General features: G+C 45.2%; 1 protein-coding gene and 1 pseudogene across 1 annotated transcript; one reads left to right on the top strand and one right to left on the bottom strand.

Moving 5' to 3' along the window:
- Positions 1-27,616, bottom strand: C2H3orf52 (chromosome 2 C3orf52 homolog). Its single transcript, XM_024578086.3, has 6 exons — positions 27,400-27,616; positions 22,292-22,421; positions 13,262-13,389; positions 10,245-10,312; positions 6,396-6,589; positions 1-1,477 (listed from the first exon to the last, which is right to left on the bottom strand). The coding sequence occupies exons 1-6, from the start codon at positions 27,535-27,537 to the stop codon at positions 1,473-1,475; spliced, it is 663 nt and encodes a 220-aa protein (XP_024433854.1). The 5' UTR covers positions 27,538-27,616; the 3' UTR covers positions 1-1,472.
- On the top strand, positions 19,056-20,507 carry LOC112320598 (V-type proton ATPase subunit E 1 pseudogene; annotated as a pseudogene).

Genomic DNA, 27,616 nt, shown 5'->3' with positions numbered 1-27,616 from the left:
AAAAATAATTTATTGTAAATATTTTAAAATCCTTTTCCATTAAAGTTTTTCATTATTTTCTAAAAAGTACAAATATACTAAAGTTTCCACTTGAAATGTAAAAAATAAAGAGGAAGAAGGATAATTCACCTGTTTCACTAGTTTGAGGAACTATCCTCAAAATGAGACACTGTGTTAAAATAAATATATCTTCCAGTTAAATAAGAAAGTTCACATTATCCAGAGTCCTGGGTCACAGAGACCTCAAGGCCAATCCCCTGGAGACAACACTCAGACACCCACACACACACAGCTGCTCCTCACTCTGACTTCCACCGAAGGCCGGCCTAACTGAGTGAGATGTTAGGGTGAAGGAGCTCTCATTACAGGATCACAAAACTCTTTCTCCTGGAAAATTTCCAGCAAACAATTTTCCCAACAAAACAAATGTCCTGTTCCTTCATGACCGGCAGTTCTATATCTGATCCAATCACTAATATCCCCCCCCACCCAGCCAATGAGCAGGCATTAAGCTTCCAACAGTTTGTTTCAGAGACTGGTTCTTCCTGTATCATCACCATCTTCGGTAAGGCCTACAATCAGTGCCTGAAGATACCGGGTCTACAGGAAGGCCACTGACATGGGGCGACGGGAAGCCAATGTGCGACAGCTGCCGCAGACAGTAAGGAGTCCTAATGATTCCCTGATGGAAGGCTGTGAAAATACGCTTGGAAGAACTATCCAGAATGATAGGAGTGTGTTCAAAACCCTTAGGGGAGCATGTTGCCAAAAGAGGTGTTCAGAAGCCACAGAAACGATGAGGAGATGCAAAACTAATTTAAAAACACACATCTTATTTCTGCAGCTATAGCTAACACAGTAACATTGGATAATGTGCCTGCCTACAGCTGGTTACCTAAGAAATGTAGCCACAGGTCATGGGACTAGACACACAGAAAGATGCTGCTTTGATCCTGTAAAGTGCCCTTCTTTTCCTCACAGGCTTGCTCAGAGGTAGATCAAGTACAATGGTGAGTGGGAGGGGGATTTCAGTGAGCTGTTGGCTCAGTTCTCCCTGACCTGCTGCCACCTTTCCCTGGGCTCACTCCACCGGCACAGGTTGGCGGGCTCCTGCCTGAAAGTCTACTCTAACACTAAAAAGAAAGTGTCCACGTGTGGGTGGAAACAGCTAGTGCTTCCAGAATGGCCCTGACCTCACACTGCAAGGTCTACCCTGCGACCCCGTCACCCCCGCCCCGTCTGGCTTCCTGCCTTTATCACGAGCGGAGCTAGGACAGCTCTCGGCTGCTGTTTTGCTGGATATCGTAACTGTGCACAGGCTGGAGAAAAAGGACCATGCCCAGCCCTCTAGTCATTTCAGGTCCTTCAGTGTTAATTCACAGTATTTTTTTTTTCAGTAAAATGGAATGAATTCTCCTCATCCCACGATTCAGGGGATCACTGCTTTCAGTCACAGGCCGACCTCTACCACTTCACTCTGAAAAGAAAACACAAACAAAAGGCACTAAGTTTTTTAGAACCATGCTTATTTTAAACATGCGTGTCTCTATTTTTTATTTGTTTTGAATATATACTCATATAAAATTGGAATATTTGTAAGTTCCTAACAAATGTACTCTTTAGTCCACATACACACACCCCCCCCCCCCCCCCCCACTGAGTCCTTTTCAAAAGGCAACTAGCACACTGTTTGCTCATTGGTTTTGGCGTAATTCATGGAAACATTTAATGAGGCCTGTGGGTGCTGTGGACATGTTAACATTCAGTCTTTTTTTCACAATCTCACTATAAATATACCTCTAAATTTTCAGGTTTTTTTGAAAGGTGCACATATATCATGAGAAATTCTGATGAGGGGAATGGTGTGAAGCTGGCCTGACCCAGGGGGTGCTGCCCACACAAGGACCTGGGGACACTCCACGGAGAGCCCTTCTCCCGCAGGACCTCACAGTTGGTGCTGGGGGCTGAGTGCTTCCTTGTAGTAGCGAGCACAGTAAGATGTTTGAGAAGAATCCCTGACCTCAACACCAGATAGCAGTATCCAACATACACTCCCAATTGTGGCAACTTAAATGTCTCCAGACCTGACTGGTGTGCCCCAGTTAATTGTGCACAGTCCCACAAAGTGAAAGGTCACCAGTTCAATTCCCAGTCAGGGCACATGCCTGGGTTGAGGGTTCAGTCCCCATTTGGAGCATGTGCAAGAGGGAACCGATAGATGCTTCTCTCTCACATTAATGTTTCTCTCCCTCTCTTCCTCTCCCCTTCCCTTCTCTCTAAAATAAATAAATGAAATCTTTTTTAAAAAATTAAAATGTCTCCAGACATGCTAAATATCCCTGAGGGGAGTAAGGGAGTGCAAATGTGCCCTCGATGAGAATGACTGCTTTGGCTAAACTCTCCAAGTCTTCTGGGGAATCTATAAACAGTCAAAGTGGTTTCTCTTGATACTCCAGGTGGTTCTTTCAAGGACAAAACTCACACTGGCTTCTCTGCCAGCAGCCAGCTCACCACTTTACCCAAAATGTGCAAACTAGATTCACTGTTCTCACTTCCTGGACCTTTTCATCTTCTCCCTCACAGAAATCCGGTTTTGCCTTTGTTGCCTCTTAGTCTACTAACTGACTGTTTGCATGTGAGAAACCTGTACAAAATAACGAACCCAGATCCAAAATAGCTCATGATGTCCAAAATAAGTCACTGTCTTAGATGTTCACAACAGACTTCTCCTCCTTATACCCAGGCCCCAACCACACATAGTGTGAGCAAGCTGAAAAGCAGGGACAGTGGAAGAGGTTAATGCATTAAAAAAAAATTTCTTTAAACTGCAGGGTATCATAATAAGTGAAACAAGCCAGACAGAGAAAAACAAATACTACGTGCTCTCACTTGCATGTGGAATCTAAAAAAATTAACACAGAAAAAGAGAGCAGATTGGTGGTTGAATGTAGGGGGTGGGTAATTTGGATGAAGGTAGTTAAAAAGTACAAACTTCCAGTTGTAAGATATGTAAGTACTGGGTCCCAGCTGGTGTTGCTCAGTGGATTGAGTGTCGGCCTGTGAATCAAAGCGTCACTGGTCTGATTCCCAGTCAGGGCACATGCCTGGGTTGCAGGCCAGGTCCCCAGTAGGCGGTATGTTAGAGGCAACCACACACTGATGTTTCTCTCCCTCTCTTTCTCTCTCCCTTTCTTTCTCCCTCCCTTTCCCTCTCTCTAAACATATATAAATAAAATCTTTTTTAAAAAAAGATATATAAGTACTGGGGATGTAATGTACATGTTGACTGTAGTTAACACTCCAGTGTGGTACATTTGAAAGCTGCTAAGACGGTAGACCTGGAAAGTTCTTATTACAAGGAAAAAACATTTTTAATGTCAAAAAGAAAACAACAGCCCAAAATGAAGTCCCTTTTGCTAAGTCCCACCAAGACTGACTGACTGCCTAAGTCACTTGCAGTGTCAGCCTTTCTCAGGAAAAAGGCCGAAAACCTAGGAGTCTGGACTTTCCTGGTCAGCTCCAGCGAGGTAATCCACCTGGCAATCCGCCCCCCCCCCCCACGCCCCCGCCTTCCCCTGAGGGAAGGTAACCTTGCCTGAAATGACCCATCCTTTCAATTTCCTTGTCCTGCCCTCTTCTGGCTTATAAAAACCTTCCATTTTGTTTAATTTCTCTGAGCAACTCTCTATTTACTGGACAGGTTGCTGCCTGATTCCTGAATCATCCAATAAAGCCGATGAGATCTCTAAGTGCACTCAGCTGAATATCCGTCCGTTCGTTAACAGCAACCACGGGGCGGCAGCTTTAAGCGCACTGCTGGGGCCGCCGCTGTGCAGAGTGCGAGCCGAGTCGTCGCGACGCCCGCCTTAAACCCCTGGTGTGCACGTCAGCTACACCTCAACGAAACCCAGAGGCAAAGGTCAATATTTAAAAATTCCCCTCTGATTATAATAGCAAGGGAAGTTTTTATTTTTATAAGGCAGCGAAATATGCCTGCAGCTGGGTGGAAGAGTCACTGTAGCCCCACCTCAGAACATGAGAAACACTCACATACTGCCCCAGGGATCCAAACCAGAGCCGAACTTAAGGTTCTGGCCCTGAAGTGCCCATACACATGGACCCCAAGGGAACTAGAGGCTGGCCTCAGGGAATCCTTGGAGAACTGAAATTGTACAATTTTGTGTAGAGGGAGAAGTTACACGCTTTTTTTCTGGGGAGAAGGTACTTGGCTGTCTTCAAATTCTCTAACAGGAATACAAAACCAACAATTAAAAGAATCTCTGCTCTTTGAAGAATTAGACCATTATCTTTGTGGAAAACTAGTTTCCCAGCTCATCCTAGTGTGGGGGGTAACCCTCCAAGTCCACAGTGCATGTGAACCTGGGGAAATGGCCTAAGAACCCCACTGGGTCTGACTGGGTCCCTCCCAGGGGCCTCTACCTACCCCTGCCACAGCTGTCTCTTCCCTTTCTTTGGAGTTTTCCCCTCAATTTGTCCCCTCCCTTGGCCTACCTGGCTTCTCTCGTTTGGTCGCGGTCTACCCTTCTATTGGAGAGAGAACTGATAGTCATGTTCCTGAAAATATTAAACAGCTAAAATACTGCACACGCATGCCCTGGGAAGTGGATGTGGGGTCACAAGAGTGCCCCCGAAAGAAATGTCTAAGAGAAAAAGCAGTTTCCTGAGGAGCAGACACAGTCTGGCTCATGCCGACCCCCGGGGCCAGGGGGCCAGAGGCAGAGTGTGGACCTGGGGAAATTCCTCAGTCTGAGGCCACTTGGCTGAGCTTTCCTCGGGTCTCAAAAGCAACGTGCCCTTTATCACACGCCCAACCTCAAAATAAGATCCTCTTAAACTTTTTCTCACCCTCTTCTGTCCTCCCGCACCTACGTTTGGAAAGGGCAGGTAACCACGGAATTTACAGAGAGGCCTGAGGAAATCGAGACCAGTCACACCACAGCAGCTGGTAGAGTTCCCTTCTCACCTCTTTACACAAAATGGGGTCATAGCGGGGATTTTTTTCCTTCTTTCTTTTTAAAATTCTTGTAGAAGGTGCATAATCCTTCACCCCACACGGGTATGCCACCTGCCTGGCCCATAGGCCCACTTTATTTATTCAGCTGCACTGTAAGTAAGCTATTCATTTGTGAGATTTTCCCAGTGAGCTGAAGTTTGGCCTTCTAAATGTCATTCTTTCTATTTGTTTGTTTGGTATAATTTTCTGTGTTCTTAGGCCAAGATCAAACTACTCTCACCTCCCGTCCCCAAGAAATGTGTCATCATAGTAAGCGCCTCTTCTCCTGCTATGAAGTCACGCAAGTGCTTCATAATCTCTCTGTTCGTGCTTCTGAGGCCGGGCTGCTGGCACTGTGCCTGGTGCTAACCACATCTTCTTCTAATTTGCCTTTTTCATTCATTCAACTAGTAGTTACGACCACGAATGTGCCGAGAGTGTTTCTGATGGATGGTAGGTGAGAAAATAAATACGCAATACTGTTGGCATTTGGGGCTAACGACAGCCAGGGCCTCTGCAAGGGAGGACTCAGAAATGGAAAGTGAGAAGGGATCCGCAGTGAAAGGTCAAAGCTTCAGTGCAGACAGTGGAAGGACATTTCAAAGTTGCGGTTGTTCCACCTCCCACCTTCCTTTTTTCTAGCTCTTGGGCAAAGTATGAAAAGTTCTCCTGACAGGCAGGGTGTCTTCTATGCTTATTAGACAACATATCACTTTTCTTGTTCTGCTGTTACTCTTAAAAATGAATGAGTAAATTTATTATAATTTTCTAAGGAAAGAGATTAATTTGATTTTTTATGCCCCTCTATTAATTTGTTAATGAACTCACTGGCCTTCAACAGGAAAAGAGTGAAGTTCCCATGTTGAGATAATCCTTCAATGATTTAACTCTACTGTTTATCTCAAATTCTTGAACACTTACTTCCCCTGCAAAACCATGGTGTTTCCATGAAGGTTGCATTCATACCTCAGAGAAATTGAGCCTTGGGTTGCAGACCACCACGATAAAGAGAGAATCGCAATAAGGCGGGTAAAAATCTTTTTGCTGGTGAAGGGCCTTGCCTTTGGTTTGTAAAAAATGCAACATCCATGAAGCACAATAAAGTGAGATATACCTGAACAAATAATATTATGAAGTGAAATGTGGGGCTTAGCATGTGAGCTACAACAAGAAAACATTCAGCAATCCTCATCTTTATAGTTTCATTGTTTTTTCCATGATTTTCCCCCAACTACTCAGTCTGATCGTGGAGGGCAGGGACTGTGTAACCTCCACAGAACAGGGAACATCACCTGAACAGAAATCAACCCGAACCCCCTGTCCCCGGCCTGGCTCACTTGCTTACCAGCGCAACTCTGTTTGCTTGACTTGCTCGACTTACCGTACAGCAAGAGGGACTCTGGATCGAGCTCCAGAGTCGCACAACCAGACAGGTTCTGATCGTGGAAATCCTGTAGCAAAATGCCCAGCACCAATTCCTCACTCATCATGTATTTCATAAAATTTTTATCTTCTGATGGAACCCCAAACTGCAGGTGGTAGGTTATTGTGGCATTTTCTCCTCTGAAAGGCAAACTAAACAGAGACAGTCAAACACAGCAAGATCACGTCACAACTCCAGAAACTGGTTTCAGCAATAACATTTTTTATTAGTTCCATGTGCTTTTCCAAGTACAGAATAGCAAAGGGTGTGCTGTCCTGGAAGAATCCCATTCCACAGGTCTAGCACAAAAAGCTCAGGTGATCCTCACCTACTCCTTCCTCCTAGAATGCATTCCCTATAGGAGTCCACCAAGAGGCCAGTGAAGGGAGAGATGGGACCCAGCTATTGTCAAGGTAGATCCAAGGGCTGGCACATCGTCTGCCCCAACACCAGCCTTTCTTTGACCTCCCTCTCCCCCCTGCCAAGGCAGATCAGACCAGGGAAGTCCTGTTCTCCTCCAGTATTTCCTACTCCATGTGCTCACACTTCATCCATTCGCTGCCCCAACAAGTGTGTGTCAGTCAGAGCTGTTCGCTTTAACCAGTTAATTATTTGGTTTTTATTTTTTTTATTTATTGATTTCAGAGAGACAGAGGAAAGGAGACAGACAGACAGACAGAAAAACAGACATTGATTTGTTGTTCCACTTACTGATGCATTCGTTGGTTGATTCTTATATGTGTACCAACTGGGAATTGAACACACAACCTTGGTGTATCAGGATGATGCTCTAAACAGCTGAGCTACCCGCCTAGGGTCCACATTATTATTTAAAGTAGGGCCCAAAGCTCTCTGCCATCAGAGGTGCAGTACTCCTGGGCTCCCACCAACCGCCTTGTTGTACCAGTAAAGAATCATACCTCCCCGGTTTGTTCCCAAACTAAGAAACTTATTCTGTCCCATTCTGACTCCCCAGGCTGCCAGCTTCACAGTCCTCAGGAAGAAGACCTAAGGAAAAGGGGTGTTCATCTTCCTAGAAAATATTTTTCCCGTTTCCAAAATAATCATAGAACTATTCTCAGTTGAGTAGTGCATTTGTTAAACGCTACATCAACATTTACATTTTCTAAAATTATCCTATTACTTTAAAAAAAGACCCAAATTAAGAGCAGGCAATAAAATTATTAAGAGGTGGCCAAATCTGAGACTCTTCCCCCAGGACAAGTTTCCTAGACACACCAGTCCCAGTAGCGATCGCTGTCCCTGTTAAGGACAGGCAAAGGGCTCCCTCTTGTGACCAGAGGTTACATAGACCAATACTTTTACATTAATGGGCTGAAAACAGTTGATAAACTACAAGAGAGCCGAGAAGTGTGCCAAACCCTGTGGTTTAAATGAATAACAGGCAGTTGAGACTCTGGAGAAACAGTTTCAAGGATGCCGCTACAGGCTGGCTGGAAAGGCACTTTCAAACTCCAAGCCAGCAACTCTAGTTTACAGGTGTTCCTTATGCTTTGCCTTCTAATTATCGCTAATGATGGTCTCTGTACTCCCTCGAGCGAGGACTGGGGTTGCCATATGGAAGGGACTAGAGGCTGACTTTCACAATACCAAGGCCAGAAGCTGAGTGGGAGGATTGTTCTGCCCAGCGTCATCCCAGCAAATCAGGTCTCAAGGTGAATTTGTGTAAGGCTGAGTTCTCAGGGGAGAAGAGGGATTTTCAGGGAAGAGGAGACCCCTGTGGGCTTTGCCTTATCTGCCCACTATCTGAGTGGGTCCAGCAGTTGATGAACCAATGGGCATTTCCCGGGTTCCTGGTGGGCCGGTCCAGGACTGAGGTCAGGATCCCCCTGTGGACACCAGTGTCACCAGGCGTGTGGCTGTCTCCCACTCCCTGCAGCAACAGTGTTTTTGGAGGCAATGGCTTTTGTTTCTCAATTCAACATTGTTGAAACTCTGCCTAGACTTTTAAAAAGGAAACAAAAATGTTTCCCAGGCAGAATTTCTTTATCCAAAATACTAAAATTCTTGGGTTTTTCTTTCCAATAACTTTAAAAGGCGGATTCTCTTACAGTAGGTCTTCAGATTTCTAGCCCCGTTTTACTCATTTTTCTGATGAGTTTTTCCCAGTGTCAACCGCAACCCATTAGGCAATCCCACCTCCTCTAAGCCCATCATGGGAGGGTGGATTCTTGATAAAGCCCTCCAGGGGAACATCACCCTTCTTTCGTCTGTCTCAGTCTTTGAGTCGTAAACTGGGGCAAGTGCCTGGAGGAAAGCACACTGGGTCTGATTATGCACTTCTTCCTTTTCTGGTGGTGTTTTAGTACCAGTGGTTTGTGATTAAAACACGCAATGTCAAAGAAGTCACCTTACTCGGCCATAAAAAAGAATGAAATCTCATCATTTGCAACAGCATGGAGGGACCTAGAGGGTATTATGCTAAGTGAAGTGAGTCAATCAGAGAAAGACAAACACTACGTGATTTCATTGATATGGGGAGTCTAAAGAACAAAATAAAGAAACAAAATTGAAACAGACTGATACAGAGAACAGACAGATGGAAGGGGGGTTGGGGATGGGATTAGGAGGTACAAATTGGCAGTTACAGAACAGTTACGGGGACCTGAAGTACAGCATAGGGAATAGAGTCAACAATATTATAATAACTATGTAGGGTGTCAGAGTGCTGGAAATTGAAGGGAGAACACTTTATAAAATATGTGACTGCCTAACTACTACGCTGTACACTTAAAACTAAAACAAAACCATACTGAACATAAACTGTAATTGGAAAGTCAAGTTTAGAAGACACGAGAAGTCACCATGAGTTAACATGCACGTAGGAATCCACACAGGAGGAGGACTGGCGTTGCCAAGGCCACCTGCCACTGCAAGCGCTTTGTACCCCGGCGTGCGACCACCCTCGGCACACACCTCCCCTCCCAGGACCACCCACACAATGGCCGGGGAGGTGTGTGGCAGGCAGGGGAACGTCAGTGCGATACTAAGGCATTTGACGGTCACTTTCCAGGGATATCTTAGGGGTAGGAGATAATAAAGCTCAGGTAAAGTTCATCCTAATAAACAAAAGGGAAATCGAATGACTCTTCCATATACATATGTCCTTTCATATTCGTCTATTGACATAGAGAAAAATATTAAAGATTAGGAGGAAATTTAAAAAGAAAAAATATGTGTGTGTGTACGTGCTATACCTGTATAGTACATAAAGTATTTATGGTATACCAAACCATATATACTTCCCAAACTGTCCCGCCAAACTGTTGATGGGTGTTCACTTTGTAGAAGGGAGTGCATTCACTGTGTGCGTGGAATTGATTGGCATACACAGTGTCCGGGGGTAGGAGGGCGGTGGTGGGGAACCGAAGGCAGACTTTCCCTGTAATATGTATCTTTATACTTTTAATATTAGACAGGGAACATGGACTCCTGAACTACTCATGTTCCTCGAAACCATAAGTGAATGCATGCCTTCCACCGCTTACATCACATCACTATCTGAGCTCCAATTCCATTTCTACCCTTAGCTCATTAGAGCGCCCACTGTTAGCAGGAATGGTGTGAACTGGCTTGTCCTCTCTTCCATGTGACCTTACAGAGTCATCTAATTAATCTGAGCTTCATTTTTCTCCTTTGAGAAATGAGAGAGTTGAGCTAGTTGGTGTCCAAAGGCTCTCCCAGCACCGACACTTTACAATTCTATCGTGGGATCCCTTTGAGCTTTGAGACTAGGGAAGTCGTAGGTAAATGGTGGTGTCCCTTTCCAGATCCTCCCAGTCTTACCTGAAGTTCGTTTCCACCGAAGTAAAGTAACGGCTCAGAGACGGTGATGAACTGTACACATCTACGAGCTGAAATAAACAGGAACAAGTAAAACAAACACACACTTTACTGCCGGGTTTTACTGGGTGTCACCTGACAAGGCAAAACCACTCCTGGACCAAGGGGAGTCCATGCTAGCTGGAAATTAACTTATCCAGAGACTCTGGGTCAAAAAGCAGAAAGAAATGGGCCTAGCACCAACCAAAAGTCAAGTTCACACTCACTTAAAAAAATCTCATTTTGCCCTGGCTGGCATAGCTCAGTGGATTGAGCATGGGCCTCCGAACCAAAGGGTCACCAGTTCGATTCCCAGTCTAGGGCACAAGCCTGGGTTGCAGGCCAGGTCCCCAGTAGGGGGCACATGACAGGCAACCACACATTGATGTTTCTCTCGCTCTCTTTCTCCTTCCCTTCCCCTCTCTCTAAAAAATAAGTAAAATCTTTTAAAAAATATTAAAAATCTCATTTTATAAGGAGCGAGTGGCCAGTCTGGGGTTTCATCTTCTCTTATGTATTGCACTGACATGTCAGGGCCTTAACGATGAGGGCGGCCAGTAGCCTGAGCCCACACCGAGCCGCGGAACACGGGCAGGAGAGAACACCGCAGTGGCTGGGAAAGCAGCAGAACAGGCCACTCAGCTCTTCTCTGCTTTCTCCAGAGCTTCATCGTAAGAAGAAACAGCCATTTTAAGCCACAGGTAGGGCATTTTCCCCCTGGAAAATGGGACCAAGTGGGAATGGTACATAATTGCAAAGATAGTGGAGTTCTTATTTTATGGTAAAATGTGCAGATTGAGCTAGAGCCCAGTGTGCTGATTACCGGAGTCGGGCACAGAGGTGAATAGAAAACAGCTCCCGGAATAAGATAACTACCTCCCCTAGGTTATCAGAGGCGCCATGCTTAACTCTTGCATCAAGCACACGCACACAGCTAATGGGATGGCTTTGGCAGAGTAATGGCCCCACCATAAGAGCACAGTGGCAGTGAGATATGAGCAGGGTAGGAAACTGTGTTCACGAAAGCAAGCCCATAAAGCAAATGAGAGGACATAGTATTCCAATATCCACTCCCATTTACCTTCCGTATCCAGACACTTTTGGAAACTGTCCTAAGTGGAAGAAAGGGGGGCCTTCAATCTGATAATAGAACAGTAATATCTCCAAGTGCCTCATTTTTGTCCCTGGACGTATTTTGTTGGGAAGCTGAGGAGCAGGAGTCTTTTTCACTTCACTGTACCTTACTTTTATCATCTACAAATCAAATAATTTAATTTTTTTTCACAAGGTTCTTTATCTGCATCTCATGCACCTGTAAGTACGCAGAGAGGGCAGAGTGATTCCCACTGACCGGACAAGAAAGCAGCTCCGAGGCCCAGGAATCACTGCCAGGCCCTTTACCACCACACGGCGATGAGCCACAAATGCCCGTGGAACCTGCTCGTGTCTGGCTCTGCGCGAGAGATGCGGGTCTCAGGCGAATAATTAATGTCCATTTCCATTTGAGATAGAGAGTCCAGAGTGTAACAAGTGACATGTGTGGTTGCTGATTTGTTTCGTTTCTGCTCATCAAATACAAAACCCCTCGATTAAAAAGCAACCAAGAGGAAAGCAGCAAAGGGCTCTTCACTCTGCTACTTGCTCTGGAAGCAGCTGGAAGGAAAGGAAGAAAAGGGAACTGCAGAAAAGATATGAACAGGGAAAGGAAGAAGAGAATTGGGAATAATCTTCCCAGAGTACAAACTCCTGTGGTCAAGGAAGCGATTGCTGTTAGGCACTTGGGTACTCGGAATGGACTCTGGCGTGACTGAGATGGAATCGGCTCCTCCCGGAGCTTTGGCAGGAACCAAATGGAAGTCAAACAGGGGACTCACCCCATTCGACCTATCACTGCAGAGAAGAGTGCAGTGGACAGCAGGCCGGCCTTGCATAGATTTTCTTATCAAAAACTTTTGGGTCTGGCTGTGACCCACCCTGTCTTTGACAGGATGACCAGGACTTCCCCAGACAACCTTCATGGTCTGGCTGCAGAGCACCCGTATTTCACAGAGGGTGTATTCTCCTGATTTTCCCACTCCGTAAGTCATGCCACATTCACCCATAGGGCCACCCAACCAAGCGCCTGGAATCACGGTCTCCCTCACTCCCACACCCAACTGGCCCTTAATCCAATTGAGTGAGAAGGCCTCTTCAATCTCACTTGAATCTTCCTTCTTCCCCCTGATATCACCCTAGTTCAAGGTTCCCTCATTTGACATCTGAACTACTACAATACCTTCTAACTACACTCTACCTCTAGTGTTTTTTCACCATTAAAATGAAAGTTGACCATATCAACCTGCGGATTGTTAGTGCCTTCACAAAGACTAGGAAAACCTTCAGGATCTGACCCTCCCTTCCTGGTCAGCCTCACCTCTGCAAGTCCCCACCACAGAGCATGTGGAATCCATAGCCTAGTGCTGAGCAGACTCCCATCCAGAGAATCACTTCCTCCAGGAGGCCTTCCAAGCCTCCATCCCCACCTCAGGGAGTCTAGATGCTCCACCTTTGTGGTTGCAAAACACATACGTTTTGCAAAACAAACACATTCTCAACAATAGAATATATCACACCATCTTACACTGTCTATTTAATCACTTCCTCTGCTTGGGCTGAGAGCCCCTGCTAAGAGCACAGAGTTTGTGGCCCTGGCGCTTGGCATGCTGTCTCACACATTATAGACCCTCGATGACACTATAAATTAAATCAAATTTAAGAGCAGAGTGAAGACACAGAGCACGGCCCTCCCTCCAGGTTGCATTTAGCTGGAGACCAGGGCTCTGCTCTCTGGTTTTGCACAATAGAAAATCCATTTGTAAGTGTCTATTTCTGCCAAAACCCAAGCTTGAAGCTACTTATTCTGTAGCTCTATGCCAACTGTTGTAACAGAGTTCATATTCCTGATGTTAAGAACTCAGTAAACAATGCATAAGGTCCATTACCCTTTTCTGGAGCAGGTGAGGCAATTCCTCTTCAGTAACACACTCCTCTGGAATCCTCAGTGTGACAAAGAATGTTTTATTTGATGATAACTCAAGTATTTCATTTTCATCTTCATCAATGTAAGTTACTAAAGAGAGTGGAAGATGGAAATAAAAGGTAAAGGTAAACATAGGCACAAAATAATAAACTTATTTTACTTTAAAAAGAAACAAAACCAAACAAACAAGCAAACAAAATAATGGGCACTCATCAAGGACAAAGCCTGGCAAGAGAAAGCAAGTATGAACAGAAATGCTTTCTCCTCTTGGAAAAACCAAATAAAGACAGGGTCTTGCCTCCATCATGATAAAAAGTGTATTTGTTTCATGCCCTAGGGGGTCTCAGATTCCACTGAATATAGATGGGGGGAAGGGCCAGAGGGATGGAGTGGGAAGAACATGAATTTTTGTGTTAAACTGGACCTGCAGCTTAGCTATGTACACGGGTGTCAAGTCAGGTGCTGGGGAAGAGTCGGGGTAGGAGGGACGAACAATGGGGGGTGGGGGACAGGGAGTGGGGGCAATGAATCATCCTCCACCAGACAGAGGGGAACTTGCATATGAGCATGTGAGCCCATGTCTTGAAATCTCCCAGGGGACTTGGGATGGGCATGAAGTCATCACTCAAGAGTATGTCTCACGGGAGGAACGATGACACTCTCTGTTTGCAGAAGGGAAACCAAACTGCACTCAGAGCCCCACGCTGCAGCACCACCTACATTCCTGGGACAATGAGCTCTGTGTGGCTGCTTGTGTTCTAATGCCTGGGCTCATTGATTTTATGCAGTTAGGGCTAAAGGAAAAATACACAGAGTCAGTAGCCAGGAGCTAGAAGCTGGCATTCCCGGTCTTAATTACGCATCTAGCTCCTCTCAGCCTCACTAGCTGAGCCCACGCACAGACCACCTCTCTGGCCTGAGAGAGGTGTGGGTGGGCAGACCCGGGTGTTTGAGTGCCCGTAGACTTTTCTGTCCAATTCCAGGCTTCAAATTTTGAAAAGACCATAGTGGAATCAATTCAGTACTTCTGTTAGAAGGGCAGGTGAAAAGAAGTAAAAATTCTGGCACTTATTCCCCAACAAAGTGTGGAAATGGTTACGCTGAGGAGCAAGGGAATGTGCAGAGGAGTTGGCAGAGCAGGCGGAGACTGCCAGCTTGGAAAGGCCCAGCTGCTCCAGACTGGCCAGGCCGGCTTGTGGGAACTTGAGTCTCGGAAGAGTTCCCACCGTTCCCTGAAAAGAGTGGCTCACTGTGCAGCAACTCTGTGCAAACAACGCGTCACGCTGACATCTCTCCTTTTGAAAGTCTGGAATTTTAGTATGTGCCAGGCACAGGCTGCCTGTGAGACCAACCCCAATAGAACCTGGGTACTGAGTCTCTCTCTAACAAACTTCCCTAGGGGAAGGATTTCACACGTTGTTGATACAACTCGTTGCTAGTGGAATTAAGTGTGTGCTACGGGACTGCACCAGGAGAGGACTCCTGGGAGCCTCTGCCTGACTTCTTCTGGATTTCTCTTTATATCCTTTCACTATGATAAATCATAGTCATCTCTACTACTCTATGCTGAGTCCTGTGAACCCTCCCACAATCACTGAATCTAGTAGTGATCTTGGGGATCACAAAACATACAGAATTATCCCTGCACCCTTATTTGTTGTAAGTCATCACATTATTTTGCCTGACAATAGCAAAAAACTTGCAAAGTATAGGAACTTGTAGCAAAGCAAGATATTAACAATTCTTTAATCAAAAGATTCCACCCCCCCCCGGTGTTTTGTATCATATAGTTGAGGTCATAATGAAAAGGTTATTTGTATCCTGCTTTGTTGTTTGTCTTCATTCTTTTGTTGTTGTTAACACATCAAAAGCCATTCCCCATGGGTTTGAAATTCCTTGCAGAGATTATTTTAATGGCTACATAATGTTCAGAACTGGCTTGCTCATTTTCTTAAATCTGTTAGTGTTTTCAGATTTTACTGCTGTAAATAATGCTGCGATGGATATCTTTGAGCTCTACATCCACTGCGTACATTTCCAAAGTGGATGTCATTGCCCGGAACAGGAAAAGAGGAGGCCAGAGCATGGATGCCGAGGTTACATAACTGCTGAACTCACGGGCCCTGAGAAGAGATGCCAAGTTTGAAAAGAAATCTCCAACAATAGTTTCAATGACATATACTTAACTTGTATTATTTAGTAATGAATCTGTCCCAAGACATGGCCAAATAGTTGTGCTTGCTAAAATAAACAACAATAACCATGGGTTTACCTAGTCAGCTAAGGTTTTAATGAGACCTCATCTGGGCAGCATTTTCCACGTAGAGAAAATGTGTTTAAAAAAAAGCTTAAAACATGTAAAATACATTGCAGGCATTGCAGGTATACAAAATGAGCTCGTTGGCTAGAATATGAGAAATGAGGTGGAAGAGGGAGGCCTTGAACACCAGATGTTTAATGAGGTACTGGAGATTGTACAATGTCTCCCAGGAAGGAGTGGAGGTAAATCTGGTGGTGATGGATGGGATGGAAGGGAACCAGGAAAGAGTGGAGGCAGAGAGGCCCATAGGTGCAAAACTGGGAGAGATTTTGACTGGCAAAAATAGGAAGTACAAGGAAGGAAGAAAGGGAGCGAGGGAAGGAAAGAGAGAGAGGGAGGAAGGGAAGAGAAAGCCCAGGATAGTGGAAATAGAGCTGCCTTCAAAGGTAGCTAGACTTAGTTTGAATCCCAGCCCAGCTATTTATTAGCCATACGCTCTGAGCAAATCACTTAAATGAACTCTGAAGCTGTTTCTGCAACAGAAACATCCATGACAACATTGTAAGTGATGATGAACTTGAGAACCAACATCTATGAAGCATATGGCATGGCGCCGTGCGGTAACTGGGTACTCATGATGAAAGTTGCCATGAAAACACTGCCAAGGAATGATTGAGAAAACTGGGTCATTACCTAGATATGGGAGAGGAGAAGAAATAAAAAGTGTTCCAAAGTGACAAGCCTGGGTAACAGGAAGAGTGATGGCTACTACAGAAAGCATCATGTACAGACACTCTGATAACACTGATAGATATGACCTCATGTAGTTCTCACATCAACCCTGTGAGTTCAACACTAATGTTTTCATTTTAAAATAAAGATATTGAGGCTTAGAGAAAAGGCATAAGTTGTTCAGATCAACCAGGCTACTCAGCAGTGGGGTGGAGTACATTTGTAGACTTGGATTCAGAATCATTTATATTTTGCCAGTGTGGAAACTGAGGTCAAGTGGGTTGAAGAATTTACCTGAATTCACAGAACCAGACAGTGGCAGAGCTGGACTAAAGCTGGTCTCATGATTGACTGTGAAACTAAGAAGGGTCAGCTTACTGGGAAAGAGGACACACGTGAATTATTGCTTCACATGCATAATGATGGAGATGGTGATAGATATTTTCAGGTAGAGATGTCCGGCAAAATGCAAGACTAAAACTCAGGAAAAGTGTGTGGATGGAGACCTAGGTGTCTCCTCCAAGGGGAGATGACTATTAACAGAGGAGCAAATGAGTTCCTAAAGGGAAGAGTGAAGACTACAAAAGATAAGACAGCTGAATAGAAGCCTCAAGTACCACATGTGAAGGTCAAAGGCAGAAACAAAAGGAGACCTAAATAAAGTCTGGGAGCTCTGAGTACATCACAGTTAACAGAGCTGAAGGCTGCAAATAGGTCAGGGGATGGGAAAGGGGACATTCATTAGGTTTCAGGATCAAGCAATTGCCCTGACTTTGGGAAGAACAATTTGGGACCAATGCATACAAGTGGTTTAGGAATGCACGGGAGGCAAGATCCAAACACAGATCTCTCTCTCTAGAAGCTTGCCAGTGAAAGAAGAGAAAGAGAAAAAATACCTAAATGAAGTGGCAAGATTCTGATGGAAGATTGCTTTGAAGAAGAGATGGTGCTAGCACGTCTGAAGAGGCCCAAGGTAAGAAGAGTCTGAGGATGCTTAGAAAGATGGCTCTGTCTGAAGGTCCATGAGTCAGAACAAGCTGGCGAGAACTCCGTGGAGAACATAGGAGAAGTGGTCAGTCTTGGGAAGGTGGCAAAATATATGCAACTTGAGGGAAAAAAGAGCAGGTGAAAATGCAAAGAAATTTCCAAGTACTGGGCCTACAGAGTTGCTATTATGTTCCTGCCCCGATGGTCCTTGGTAACTTAGAGCTTGCCAAGTCTGTCTGCCAAGGATTTTTCCATGAGTCACCCAACACCAGGGAGCCTTGCCCTGTGCAACCTGTCTGTCTGCCAAGACCTGTGATATTATAAAATGGAGCTCTTTTTTCCAACTCACGGGCAAAATAAATCCATTCCATACAGCATCACTTGGAAAGTCCCCACTTACATCTTGGTACCAGAACGTGCCTACTCTGGAAAAGCCTGCATGTTAGACAGCAAAGGGCTGAGAGAGAAATCCATAATGCTGTGGGATATCACATAGGGATTCCTAGTGTTTAAATTATATATCTAAGCATCCATTTACTTGTTACAGTTTGATCAGTTTGATTTTTATAACACTTAAGATATTTTTCCCAAACCAAGGAAGGTTTTATTAGTAGGGTGTTACTCAGCATCTCTCTCCTCCTTGGTTGTGGCAAATTAGTTAAGAAAACAGAACCCTTGAGGATGCTTAAATGATTCTCCAAATTAACCAGAAAGGAGATGACTTAGAGAGAGGAAGCCTTTTTCTCCCTCTAGTCTTCACACCGAGGAATTGATCATTCCTCAGGGAGAAGGAGAGAATCTATTATTAACCTTTTCCCTAAAGACCTATGAATTCAACAGGATTCCCTGGGCCCTGCTAATGAAATTCTCCATTTGAAATGATTTCATTGTCTACTGCAAGCCTGTGAGTGCACCAGCTTCTCCCTCCCACTGTGTACACGGCCCGGCTCCGCACCTTAAACTGAGCCATGACCCTGAATTTGCCATTACTCCAATCGTATGCCACAGGCAGGTGGCAGGAGGGCCCACCCCATGTGCAGACAATAGGGTGCACAATTTGCAGAGAAAATAATAATAAAACCAACCACAGGTTGCTCTGCTTGCATTCTTAACAATGTCAGCGACAAGACACACCTCCCCACTGGGCGCCTGGGTACACCTTGCCCTGGGTACTCCATTGTCTCCTCCTTGGCTAGCTACCCTTTGCGTTCTGGGATGCATGTACAATCCCCTTCTGGGTCCATTCCAGCTCCAAAGTCACTAACTCCTCTGCAACCGAGCATCAGTCTGAGAACTACAGAGCCCCGAGACACGAGATTGAGGAGTAGAGAGGAAGGGAAGGAAGAGGCGAATGGCAAATGTAGTTCTGAGGAACCTCACTTCTCAGTGAAGCCAGATGGCTACAGGTACAGCCCTTGGCGCTCCCAGCAATGCCCTTTTCCCACACGGCAGCATTTTCCACACAGTGCCTAGAAGTTCCACAAATATTTGATTCTTATCAGTGGGCTTGGTAACTAGGCAACGGCTGATTATCACAGACTGACATCCCAGAAGCGCCTACAGAGCTGCTCTGGGTGAAGCTGAGACCATCACAGAGGGCAGCCCTGCTGCCACCCCATTTGTACCTGCTGCACACCCTCCCAACCCCCACCTGTCATGACTCTCCCACAGGCCCAAACCCCTGAGGGCTGAGGTGCCAAGTAAAATAAAAGTATTTCCCCGATTTAAAAAAAAAGTAAAAATTTGGGGTTTTTCCTTTTCCTTTCCTTCCACCATCTCCTTCAAGCCTGAACTCGAGCTAGTTGTCCACCAGCCTACCATCGTTTTCCCCATGGCCCTCGGCAATACTGATGTGCAAAAACAGTTGAAGCATATGATGCTCTTATTAAACAAGAAGCCAATGAAAAAGCAGAAGAAATATATGCAAAAGCAGAAGAAGAGTCCAACAATGAGAAAGGTCATCCTGTGCAAACCCAGAGACTGAAGATTATGGAATATCATGAGAAGAGAGAAAAGCGGACACAGCAGCAGGAAGAAATTCCTATGTCCAACCTGACAAATCAAGCAAGACTCAAAGTCCCCGGAGTGAGAGAGACCTTACTAGGTACCTACTAAATGAAGCAAAACAGAGACTCGGCAAGGTGGTAAAAGATACAACCAGGCACCCAGTGCTGCTGGATGGACTGGTCCTCCAGGGTATGTACCAGTTATTGGAGCCCCAGATGACTGTTTGTTGCTGGAAACAGGATTTCCTGCTAGTAAAGGCTGCAGTGCAAAAAGCTATCCCTACGTCCAAAACAGCCACCAAGAAATATGTTGATGTCCAAATTGTCAGGAGGCCTACCTGCCTGAGAAGATAGCTGGCAGAGCTGAGATCTATAATGAGGATTGTAAAATAAAGGTTTCCAACACCCTAGAAAGCCAGCTAGATCTCACAGCTCAGCAGATGATGCCAGAAGCACAGGGAACCTTGTTTGGTGTAAATGCCAAGAAGTTTTTGGACTAAGCCTTTGGGAGGTAGAGCTTATGTCCTGCTATGATGTGGAAGTTTCTGATATCTGAAGAAACAAGATTATCTATAAAGCTTCTTCTTTGCTGTTCTAATATTCTGTATTTATCAGTGAATATCCTTCTGAACTAATGCCCTTAGCCTAATTGTTAACAATGGGAGAAAGCTCCATTCTATATGATCAGGAAACCCACCTCAAGCTAACTGAGAAGTAACACAACTTTTAGTTGGTTCTGCAACATGAAGGTGAAGAAATTAGGTGGTGACTGCATGGACTTCACCCAGTCTTCTTCTCTTCCTCTGCTTCCAGTTATCTAGTCTAGAGGCTATGTGTATGGTGTTCTCTGCCATTGAGTCTCTGCTCTTTAGGCTGAACACGCATGTGGAGCATGCGTTCCTTCCAGCACTAGTAGCTTCACTGTTACCTGTTTGGGCCTAGAAGGGCTCCTTATCTGTAAATGTGATATAAAATCCAAGCCATAAAGCTTTATTTATAAAAACAAAAGGTTTATGTGAAAAATAGTAAAATAAAGTAAATTAAAAAAAATTTAAGTAAAAATTTTAAAATCTCTCTTACAGCATTAAATTTTTAATAAGACAGTTCTCTAACCAAATAGAAAATGATGTTTGCACTCCAAGTGTTAAAAAGTTCCTCCCTGAGTATCACCCTACAGACTTTGATGTTCCCTGAGAATCTGTTGAAGGAAATGGAATGCCTTCCTCGGCAGATTGTCCTTTGCGAGTTGAAGGAGCAGGATAACCTTTGATAAGGAGGGCAGGTCTTGGGTCTAGTGCTTTAGAATCTGATATTAAAACACCTAGATCTGTTGCATTGTCTTTTGCTACAGGGCCCAGACGCCAGTAGGCAAAGCCGTCAGCTCTCAGGTTGGCCCCCTCCGGTTGTGATAGAACAAGACCGTGTGACTCAGCCACAGTTTCCACATCCACACGTGGGAATTGAAGGGAAGAGGGAGTATCAATGCTCACACAAAAACTACAGCATGATGGGGAGGTTTAGCAACTCTTACTAACTTCTCCCCACCTCAAAAGCAGCCTATGGCCTCAAAGAATCACCCATCCCACCTCAACAGTATCCTAAGGAATTAAACACGGGGCCTGCCAGAGAAACTCACATGCTGCCAGTGTGAGGCTGGCACATGTTATCAGTGCTTTCCTGTTCCTTCGGGGGCCATAGCACTTGGAGAAAGCAGCTGAAGGGGTTGGGAGGAGGAGGAGGCACAGGAGGTGCATGGCAAATGCAGTTCCTGAGGAAAATTCCCAGGGCCCCCTCTAGAGAGACTCGGGGGCTCCCCTTCTTGCTCTCATTCTATGCCTGGGTTTGCTGTGGAGAGTCTGACTCAATCCTGTTCTTCTCAGGACCTACCCTCAAGAGCACCCCAGCTCCAGAAGAGGGCCCCTCCACAATCGCTCCCACATACACAGAAAAGGAGTTTTCTTCCTTCTTGTTTTGAAATTGAAATGATTGCCCACTGGAAGGTGCTATTTTTATGCATCATAAAAACCTTAATGTTGATAATCATAAAAAATTGATAACAACCTAAAAGGCTTTAAAATGATGGGGAAGACTACCGCACGAGGATGTTAAAAAACAAAGCTTTTAGACTTATTGTGGTGATCATTTCACTATATACAAATAGTGAATCATGTTACATACTGAAACGAGTAGTGTTATAGCTCACTGATACCTCAATTTTAAACAAAGTTTTTTAAGATGTTGACAAATAATTTTTAATAAATTTGCAAAATGATCTCAAAATAACTAAAATCTTACAAAATAAGTAGGCCACAAGACTACAAAAAAATCTGACCACAAATTATTTTTAAAATGCAAGCGATGAAAAGAAAATATAACAAAACATTAATAATGTGAATGAATTTTATGAGTAACAACATGAAGTTTTTACATTCATAATAACTAATTTTAAAATGAGATGTTTGTAAAATATATAGTTAGCATCACATTAAGTTTTTGTTTTGTACATATTTACAACATAAATATAATAAACAGTAATTTCCAAAATAAGTTCAAATAATGACAACTTACAGGTAAACAATTACATAAAGTTTTTAAAACTTTCAATTATATTATTCATTATTGAATAACAACAATTATTAATTCGTTATTGAAAGTACAACAATTACTTTCACCAAATAAACTATAAGGAAAAAGTCAAAAAAGCAGGTTTAGAGATATAAAAAATATAAATTAGTGTTTAAATAAGTTAAAAACTTAAGAAATCTTCAGGATCCAATGGGCAGAGTTTAAAGTAAAACAATGGTGTTCCTACTACTTCAAGAGCTTAAAAAATGAGCAACAAACAGGAATCATGCATTTCTCCCACCCGTATGCCAGTTTTAAACTGCAACTGTAAATACTGAAAGAGTAGTGAGTGCATACGCCACTGCAGTGTAAGTCATGAGCATTGAACAAGTTGTCTTACAAGGCGTCCAGAAGTCCTCAAGGCATGTGTAAGTCCTCTTACCTTTCATAAGACACAAGCTGATGATGATCATTATAATGAGACCTACGAAAATGGAGAGGATGGCCATCCACAGTTTACACTTCCCAAACAATTTCCTATTGCAGGAGCTCCAAGGGCTTTTCTGCTTAGCCTGAAAAGCAGAGAGAGACTGTGAGGCGGTCATTCCGTTTCAACGAGCATGTTTGCGTACTTAGTATGGGCGGTGATACAGAAGTGAAGGCAGCAGGATCCTGACCGCAAGGGACTACATTCTACTGAGTCACGTTTACAAAGGGATAGAAAGGAACTTCACAAAAGTTAGCATGAAAATGGTCTAGAGGCTCAGAGGTGGGTGGGGGAAATAGCAGGATTTTGAAGGATACGAAGAGAAAAGTATCCCAAACCAGGGAAAGAGCATCCTTGGTGTTGATTCATAATGGAAATGGCCAAGAGACTCATCGGATTGATTTTCAGGCTTCAGGAGCAAGTAATGAGAATGAAGATTAGAAAGAGTGAAAGGTTGGTGCATATTTGAGAGGGTTTCGAATGCTGCCAGAGCAGTTTGGACTTAACCAGTATGTACTGGGAACCTGATGAAGGTGCTGAAACACAAAATCTGAATTAAAGATTCAGAGAAAGGTGATGTGTAGGTTAGAGTGACTTAGCTTCAAGAAAAAGCTAAGAAGCTCCTGCGGTGACCCCTACTCTTTGTAATATGGGCCTGGGAAGGAAAAGGAAGGGAAAGACAGGACAGACACCAGGAAATAAGCTGTAATGGGCCTAGTGATTCACAGTGTGGGGTCAAATAAAATAATAACAGCCAACACCATTTCACTTCATCCTAACAGCCCTGCAAGGGAGGCTTTAGCCCATTTCAAAGATGAAGCTCAGAGACAGTGGCCAGAACTAACCCCTGCTGTGTGTCACTGCAAAGCTAGGGCACTCTCTGTCTCATCCACAGCCTCTCTGTGTCACTGTGCAGAGCTCCAGGCCAGGAACAAGCCTGGCTGCCATGGGGCTGCCTCCACTCCAGCACGGCCACCTGCTCCTAAAGGTCCCCTGGCCCTGCTCCCACTTCCCACTGGGCCATTAGGTAATTCCCACATGGACGCCATGGGAAATAAAGGGATATGAAGGGGGGAAATTGTGTTTATCAGAATTCCAATCCTACTTATACCACTTAAAGTCAGGGTGACCATCAGCAAGCTCCTAAAACTCCCAGCCCCAACGCCCTCAACTGTGAAATGTAAATAATAAATGCAGCTCACCGGGATGTTGTAAAAACTAGAGATCACGCACATGAAGCGCTTGCTAAACAAATATCAGGACCTCAACAAATGGGCGCGATCACTACTAAGTGTTCGCCTGTCCCACAAAGCAGCAGCAGGCACTTCCAGACGCTCGCTCTCAAATTAACTGACAGCTTGCTCAGTTTCTCTCCCATCACGATTCTGGTGGTGGCCACCAGAAAAGAAAACTGTTTGTTTGAACTGTTTGTACAGTTCAAACATTCTCAGTGACAGGTTCCCAAGCCTGGTTGCAATCAGAATCACCTGAGGAGGAATTTAAACTATGGATACCTGGGTCCTACCTGGACCTAGGGGACCAGATCGTAGGGAGGTGGGGGGCAGGCCCCAGTTTTTAATTTTAAACTTCCCAAAGTAAATCAATTGCTTTTACCAGGGTTGAGACCTCTGGTCTGAGGCCTTCTCACCCTTCAGGGGCCAGGTCAAATCTGTCCTTTTGTGGCAGCCTCCCCACCGCGGCACCCATGGAGAGATGTCCCAGCATGTGCGCTGTCCACACAGCTCACTTTCGCGGCCTTGTCTGGTTTCGTGGTCAAATACAGATACTGGCCTTCTCTTCTTAGGTAAAGCGAAACCACGTCAAGGGAAGGGTGGTTCTTGAACTTCCCCATTCTTACATCCCACTCTTGTGCCCCATACAGATAACAGGCACTTAATAATGTGTTGTTGAGTTACAGAGGGCTCCAACAATTTTAAGAATGTACTCTAAGAAATTCCAGAGTAAAGGTGGGTCACACTTTGGAGCACCTGAGTGCTCTCTGTGCTGAGTCTTTGGACTGGGGATGAGGGAGCAATAGATGCCCTGTGACCATCTGCACAGAGGAAAACCCTCATGCGCTGTTTCTGGGGTTGAGAACCACATCTCATCTCCACCCAAAGACAAAGATGAACAACTGCTCCAAAGTCACCAAAGGCAAGGGCTCAATAAGGCACGTGGGGAAAAGTCACAGGACAAGGACCCTTTAACTTTTCAGGGGACAGAAATATATCTTCCTATTTACAGAGTTTCCAAGACATGCGTCATTTTAGTTCTGATATAAGAGGCAGCCAGGATCATAAAGATTAGTACCAAATGGTCCCAAATCTCAAAGGGTTCACAGAACGAGCATCACTGCACCTCTTCAGTTTCTTGTGCCTTCACTTAAGCTGTCCCTTAGAGGTGATAAACCTAGGACCCCTGTGGTTTGAGACCACTTCCTGGAGAAGTCAGCTCAGAATTACACAGCCATCATCTGTAGGGAGTGCCTCTTCCTGTCCAACCCAAAGCTGCCATCCTACAGCGTGGCCCCCTACCCTGTCTGTCACCAGCCCTAAGGCAGACACCACTGTCCCTTGCATGATGAATCTTTACAGAATTTAAGTCGCTATAAAACAGTCTGTCAGCCATTCCCAACTCAACACTAGAGTCCAGTGTTTCTCAGCTGTCTGCACATTAGAATCATCCCAGGAATTAGTATTTTTCAGAAGTGCGCCCAGGAGAGTCCACTGTGCCCTGAGGGTGGAGAGTCTCTGAGGCAGCAGGTGTGCACCACCTGTGCCATCTGATCTCCCCTCAAAACCGGGTCACGAAGACACACTGCCTCCTTCACTGGTTGCTTCATCCTCTTTTGCCCAAATTTTAGGTCATGATGGGAAGCCACAGGCAGGTAGGTTCTTCTGCAAGGTGCCCTGGAGTTTTTTTGCAAACTCCATCTTACATTCCATGAGTGCACTAAGTGACTCAAGAATTTGTGTGGCTTTTTCCTCCGAACATCCCCCAGGCCTTCGCATCCCTCTGCAGATATGAGTCCAAACACAGGACAAAGGGGCTCCAACAACGGCAGGACTGCCTATCTCTTAGATACAGACGCTTTTCTTCTCTTTGGCTGACTCAGGGACAGATATGACATAGATCTAGGAAAATTTTCTTAGCACGTAGGAAAATCTGTACTTTAAAATCTCCCTTGTGGGACTGAATTCACTTGTTGATGCAAGCACAAAAGCCAGTTGGCTCTTGTCCTAAATTCTGAACAACTCATTGAATCTGAATCTTGTGCTTGGGCCACCCAACTTTTAAGAGCTCTACATTAGTTGACTTTTCAATTTAAAATACACTTCAACTTATTCTATAGAACTAGAGAGCAAGATTAACACATGAGATAACTTTTTTCTTTTTTTTCCCCTTTTAAAAAGTTTTTCCCATTCAAGCATTTCTAGAATGCCCTTCAAGTGCTCATGAACCCTTCACCTCCATGCCATTCTGTCACTCAACACCAGTTTCCTATTCAGTGACCTACAAAGCAAATTCACAAGGAACTCTAGGATATTTGTCCATACCTGACTCAGGAGGAAGTAATTAGAACATGAAAGAGCAATCTATACTAAGCAGGTACTGAACAGTGATAAAATGCTGATGCCCTACATGTCTTTGGCATTTTCTTCTACCCCACTGTTTCCATCAAGACCTTGCCAGGCCTCACGGAGAATGACCACAGTACATTCCACCACGGGAGAGCTGGGGGAACACAGACCTTGCCCCAGGACACAGATTTTAGTGGTGAAGCTGTCACCAGGATCTTTGGCTTCGGTCCCAAACCATGAAGTTTTGGGGGTGCCTCGGGTCTATCTAACATGAGGCAACTATCCCCAATTTGCATTCCTACACACTTGCCTGGGGGATTGATACAGCAAGCCCACCATTGTGGCCGCTTGCACAAGGATCAGACCATCTTCCTCCAGCTTTCATTCTTCTGTGCTGTTCATCTGTCCTTCAACTACAAGGTACCAAGTCACTCTCCAGGGTACCTGCAGGTCTATAAAAGCAGACTTTACAATATTTCCAGGACTCAATGTGGAAGCAAAATCAAGGCTTTCACCGTTGGAATTTCCTGCTTATCCCTGAAACCAACAGTTGAGCGGCCAAAGGGTGGGACAGGAGGAGTAGAGTAGAAATATCAGGATGGAACCATGTATATGGGGAGTTCCGTACCCAGTAAATAAAACTCGAGCCAGCCTTAGAAGTTAATCACAAGGTACACGGCTGCGTATTCAAAGTTTCTGCCGTTTTACAAGCATTCGATGAGAGTGAATAATGCTCCCGTCACTGCTACGGCTTACAGAAAGGAGTTCGGCCAAAACATTACCAAAAACTTCCTTAGAGATTGAGTTGATGCTGAAGCAAATGAGGCACAACCTGGTTCTTTGGGACTAAAACTTTTAAATTACTTCTCTTCAGCTGAGCACGGTAATCGCGTAGCGTCCCCCCAGCCCTTCTTGTTCTTGCTGCCGTGTCTCCTCTCGCCATGTCCCTTGCTGTGAAATCAAGTGGCCACACTGGTTAACGCCGGCAAGTGTGTGCAGCCGGTGCGCGCCAGCCTGGGGACGGTGGGCGGTGGGTGAGAGGAGGGCGGTGGGAGGAAGCGGCAAGGCGGTAAAAAGGGAAGCCAACAGATTCTGAAGACAAGGAGAAGATGCCGACTATCACTCTAGTTTTCTCTATTTGATAAAGCAAAAACTAAATTAAAAGATACAGGACTTTTAAAAAATCACCTCTTTCTTTGGGGATTCCCTCTCGGAAAAGAGGAGTCACGCACCTCCTAGGTAGGATTCTTCCAAGTTCCACGGGGGCCGGAGAGCTGAGAGGGGCCTGGGGCAAGCTCAGGCTGGAGGCGTTCCGGTGCCGGTCCACTGAGAACTCTCCAGCGCGCACCACCCGTACCCAGCGACGGCGGCGCCGAGAGAACAGGCTGGAAACCCGACACTGAGGGTGCTAGGCTCGGGTCCTGGCGGGGAGCCCGGATCCGGATGCGCTCGGGCGACGCAGCCCGCGCCAAGAGACCTTACCTGCGCTGAACTTGGCTCCTCCGCCAGTGAAGGGATGATCTGGACCGCTCCATTGAGAGGCGTCCGCTCGTCCCGCTGCCTCTGGACCTCCGAGAGCTCCAGCTCGTCTCCGGGCAAGGGGGCCCTGGCTCCTTCCATGGACCGCAGACAGGACGACACCGGCCGCCCGGAAACTGGCTGCTCACACCCGAGGGTGCAAAGTCCAAAGCTGCCTCCC

This window comes from Desmodus rotundus, chromosome 2, assembly GCF_022682495.2.
Source record: "Desmodus rotundus isolate HL8 chromosome 2, HLdesRot8A.1, whole genome shotgun sequence".
Taxonomy (NCBI): domain Eukaryota; kingdom Metazoa; phylum Chordata; class Mammalia; order Chiroptera; family Phyllostomidae; genus Desmodus; species Desmodus rotundus.
The sequence above is the reverse complement of the archived record's forward strand: the minus strand, read 5'-3'. Positions and strand labels throughout refer to the sequence as shown.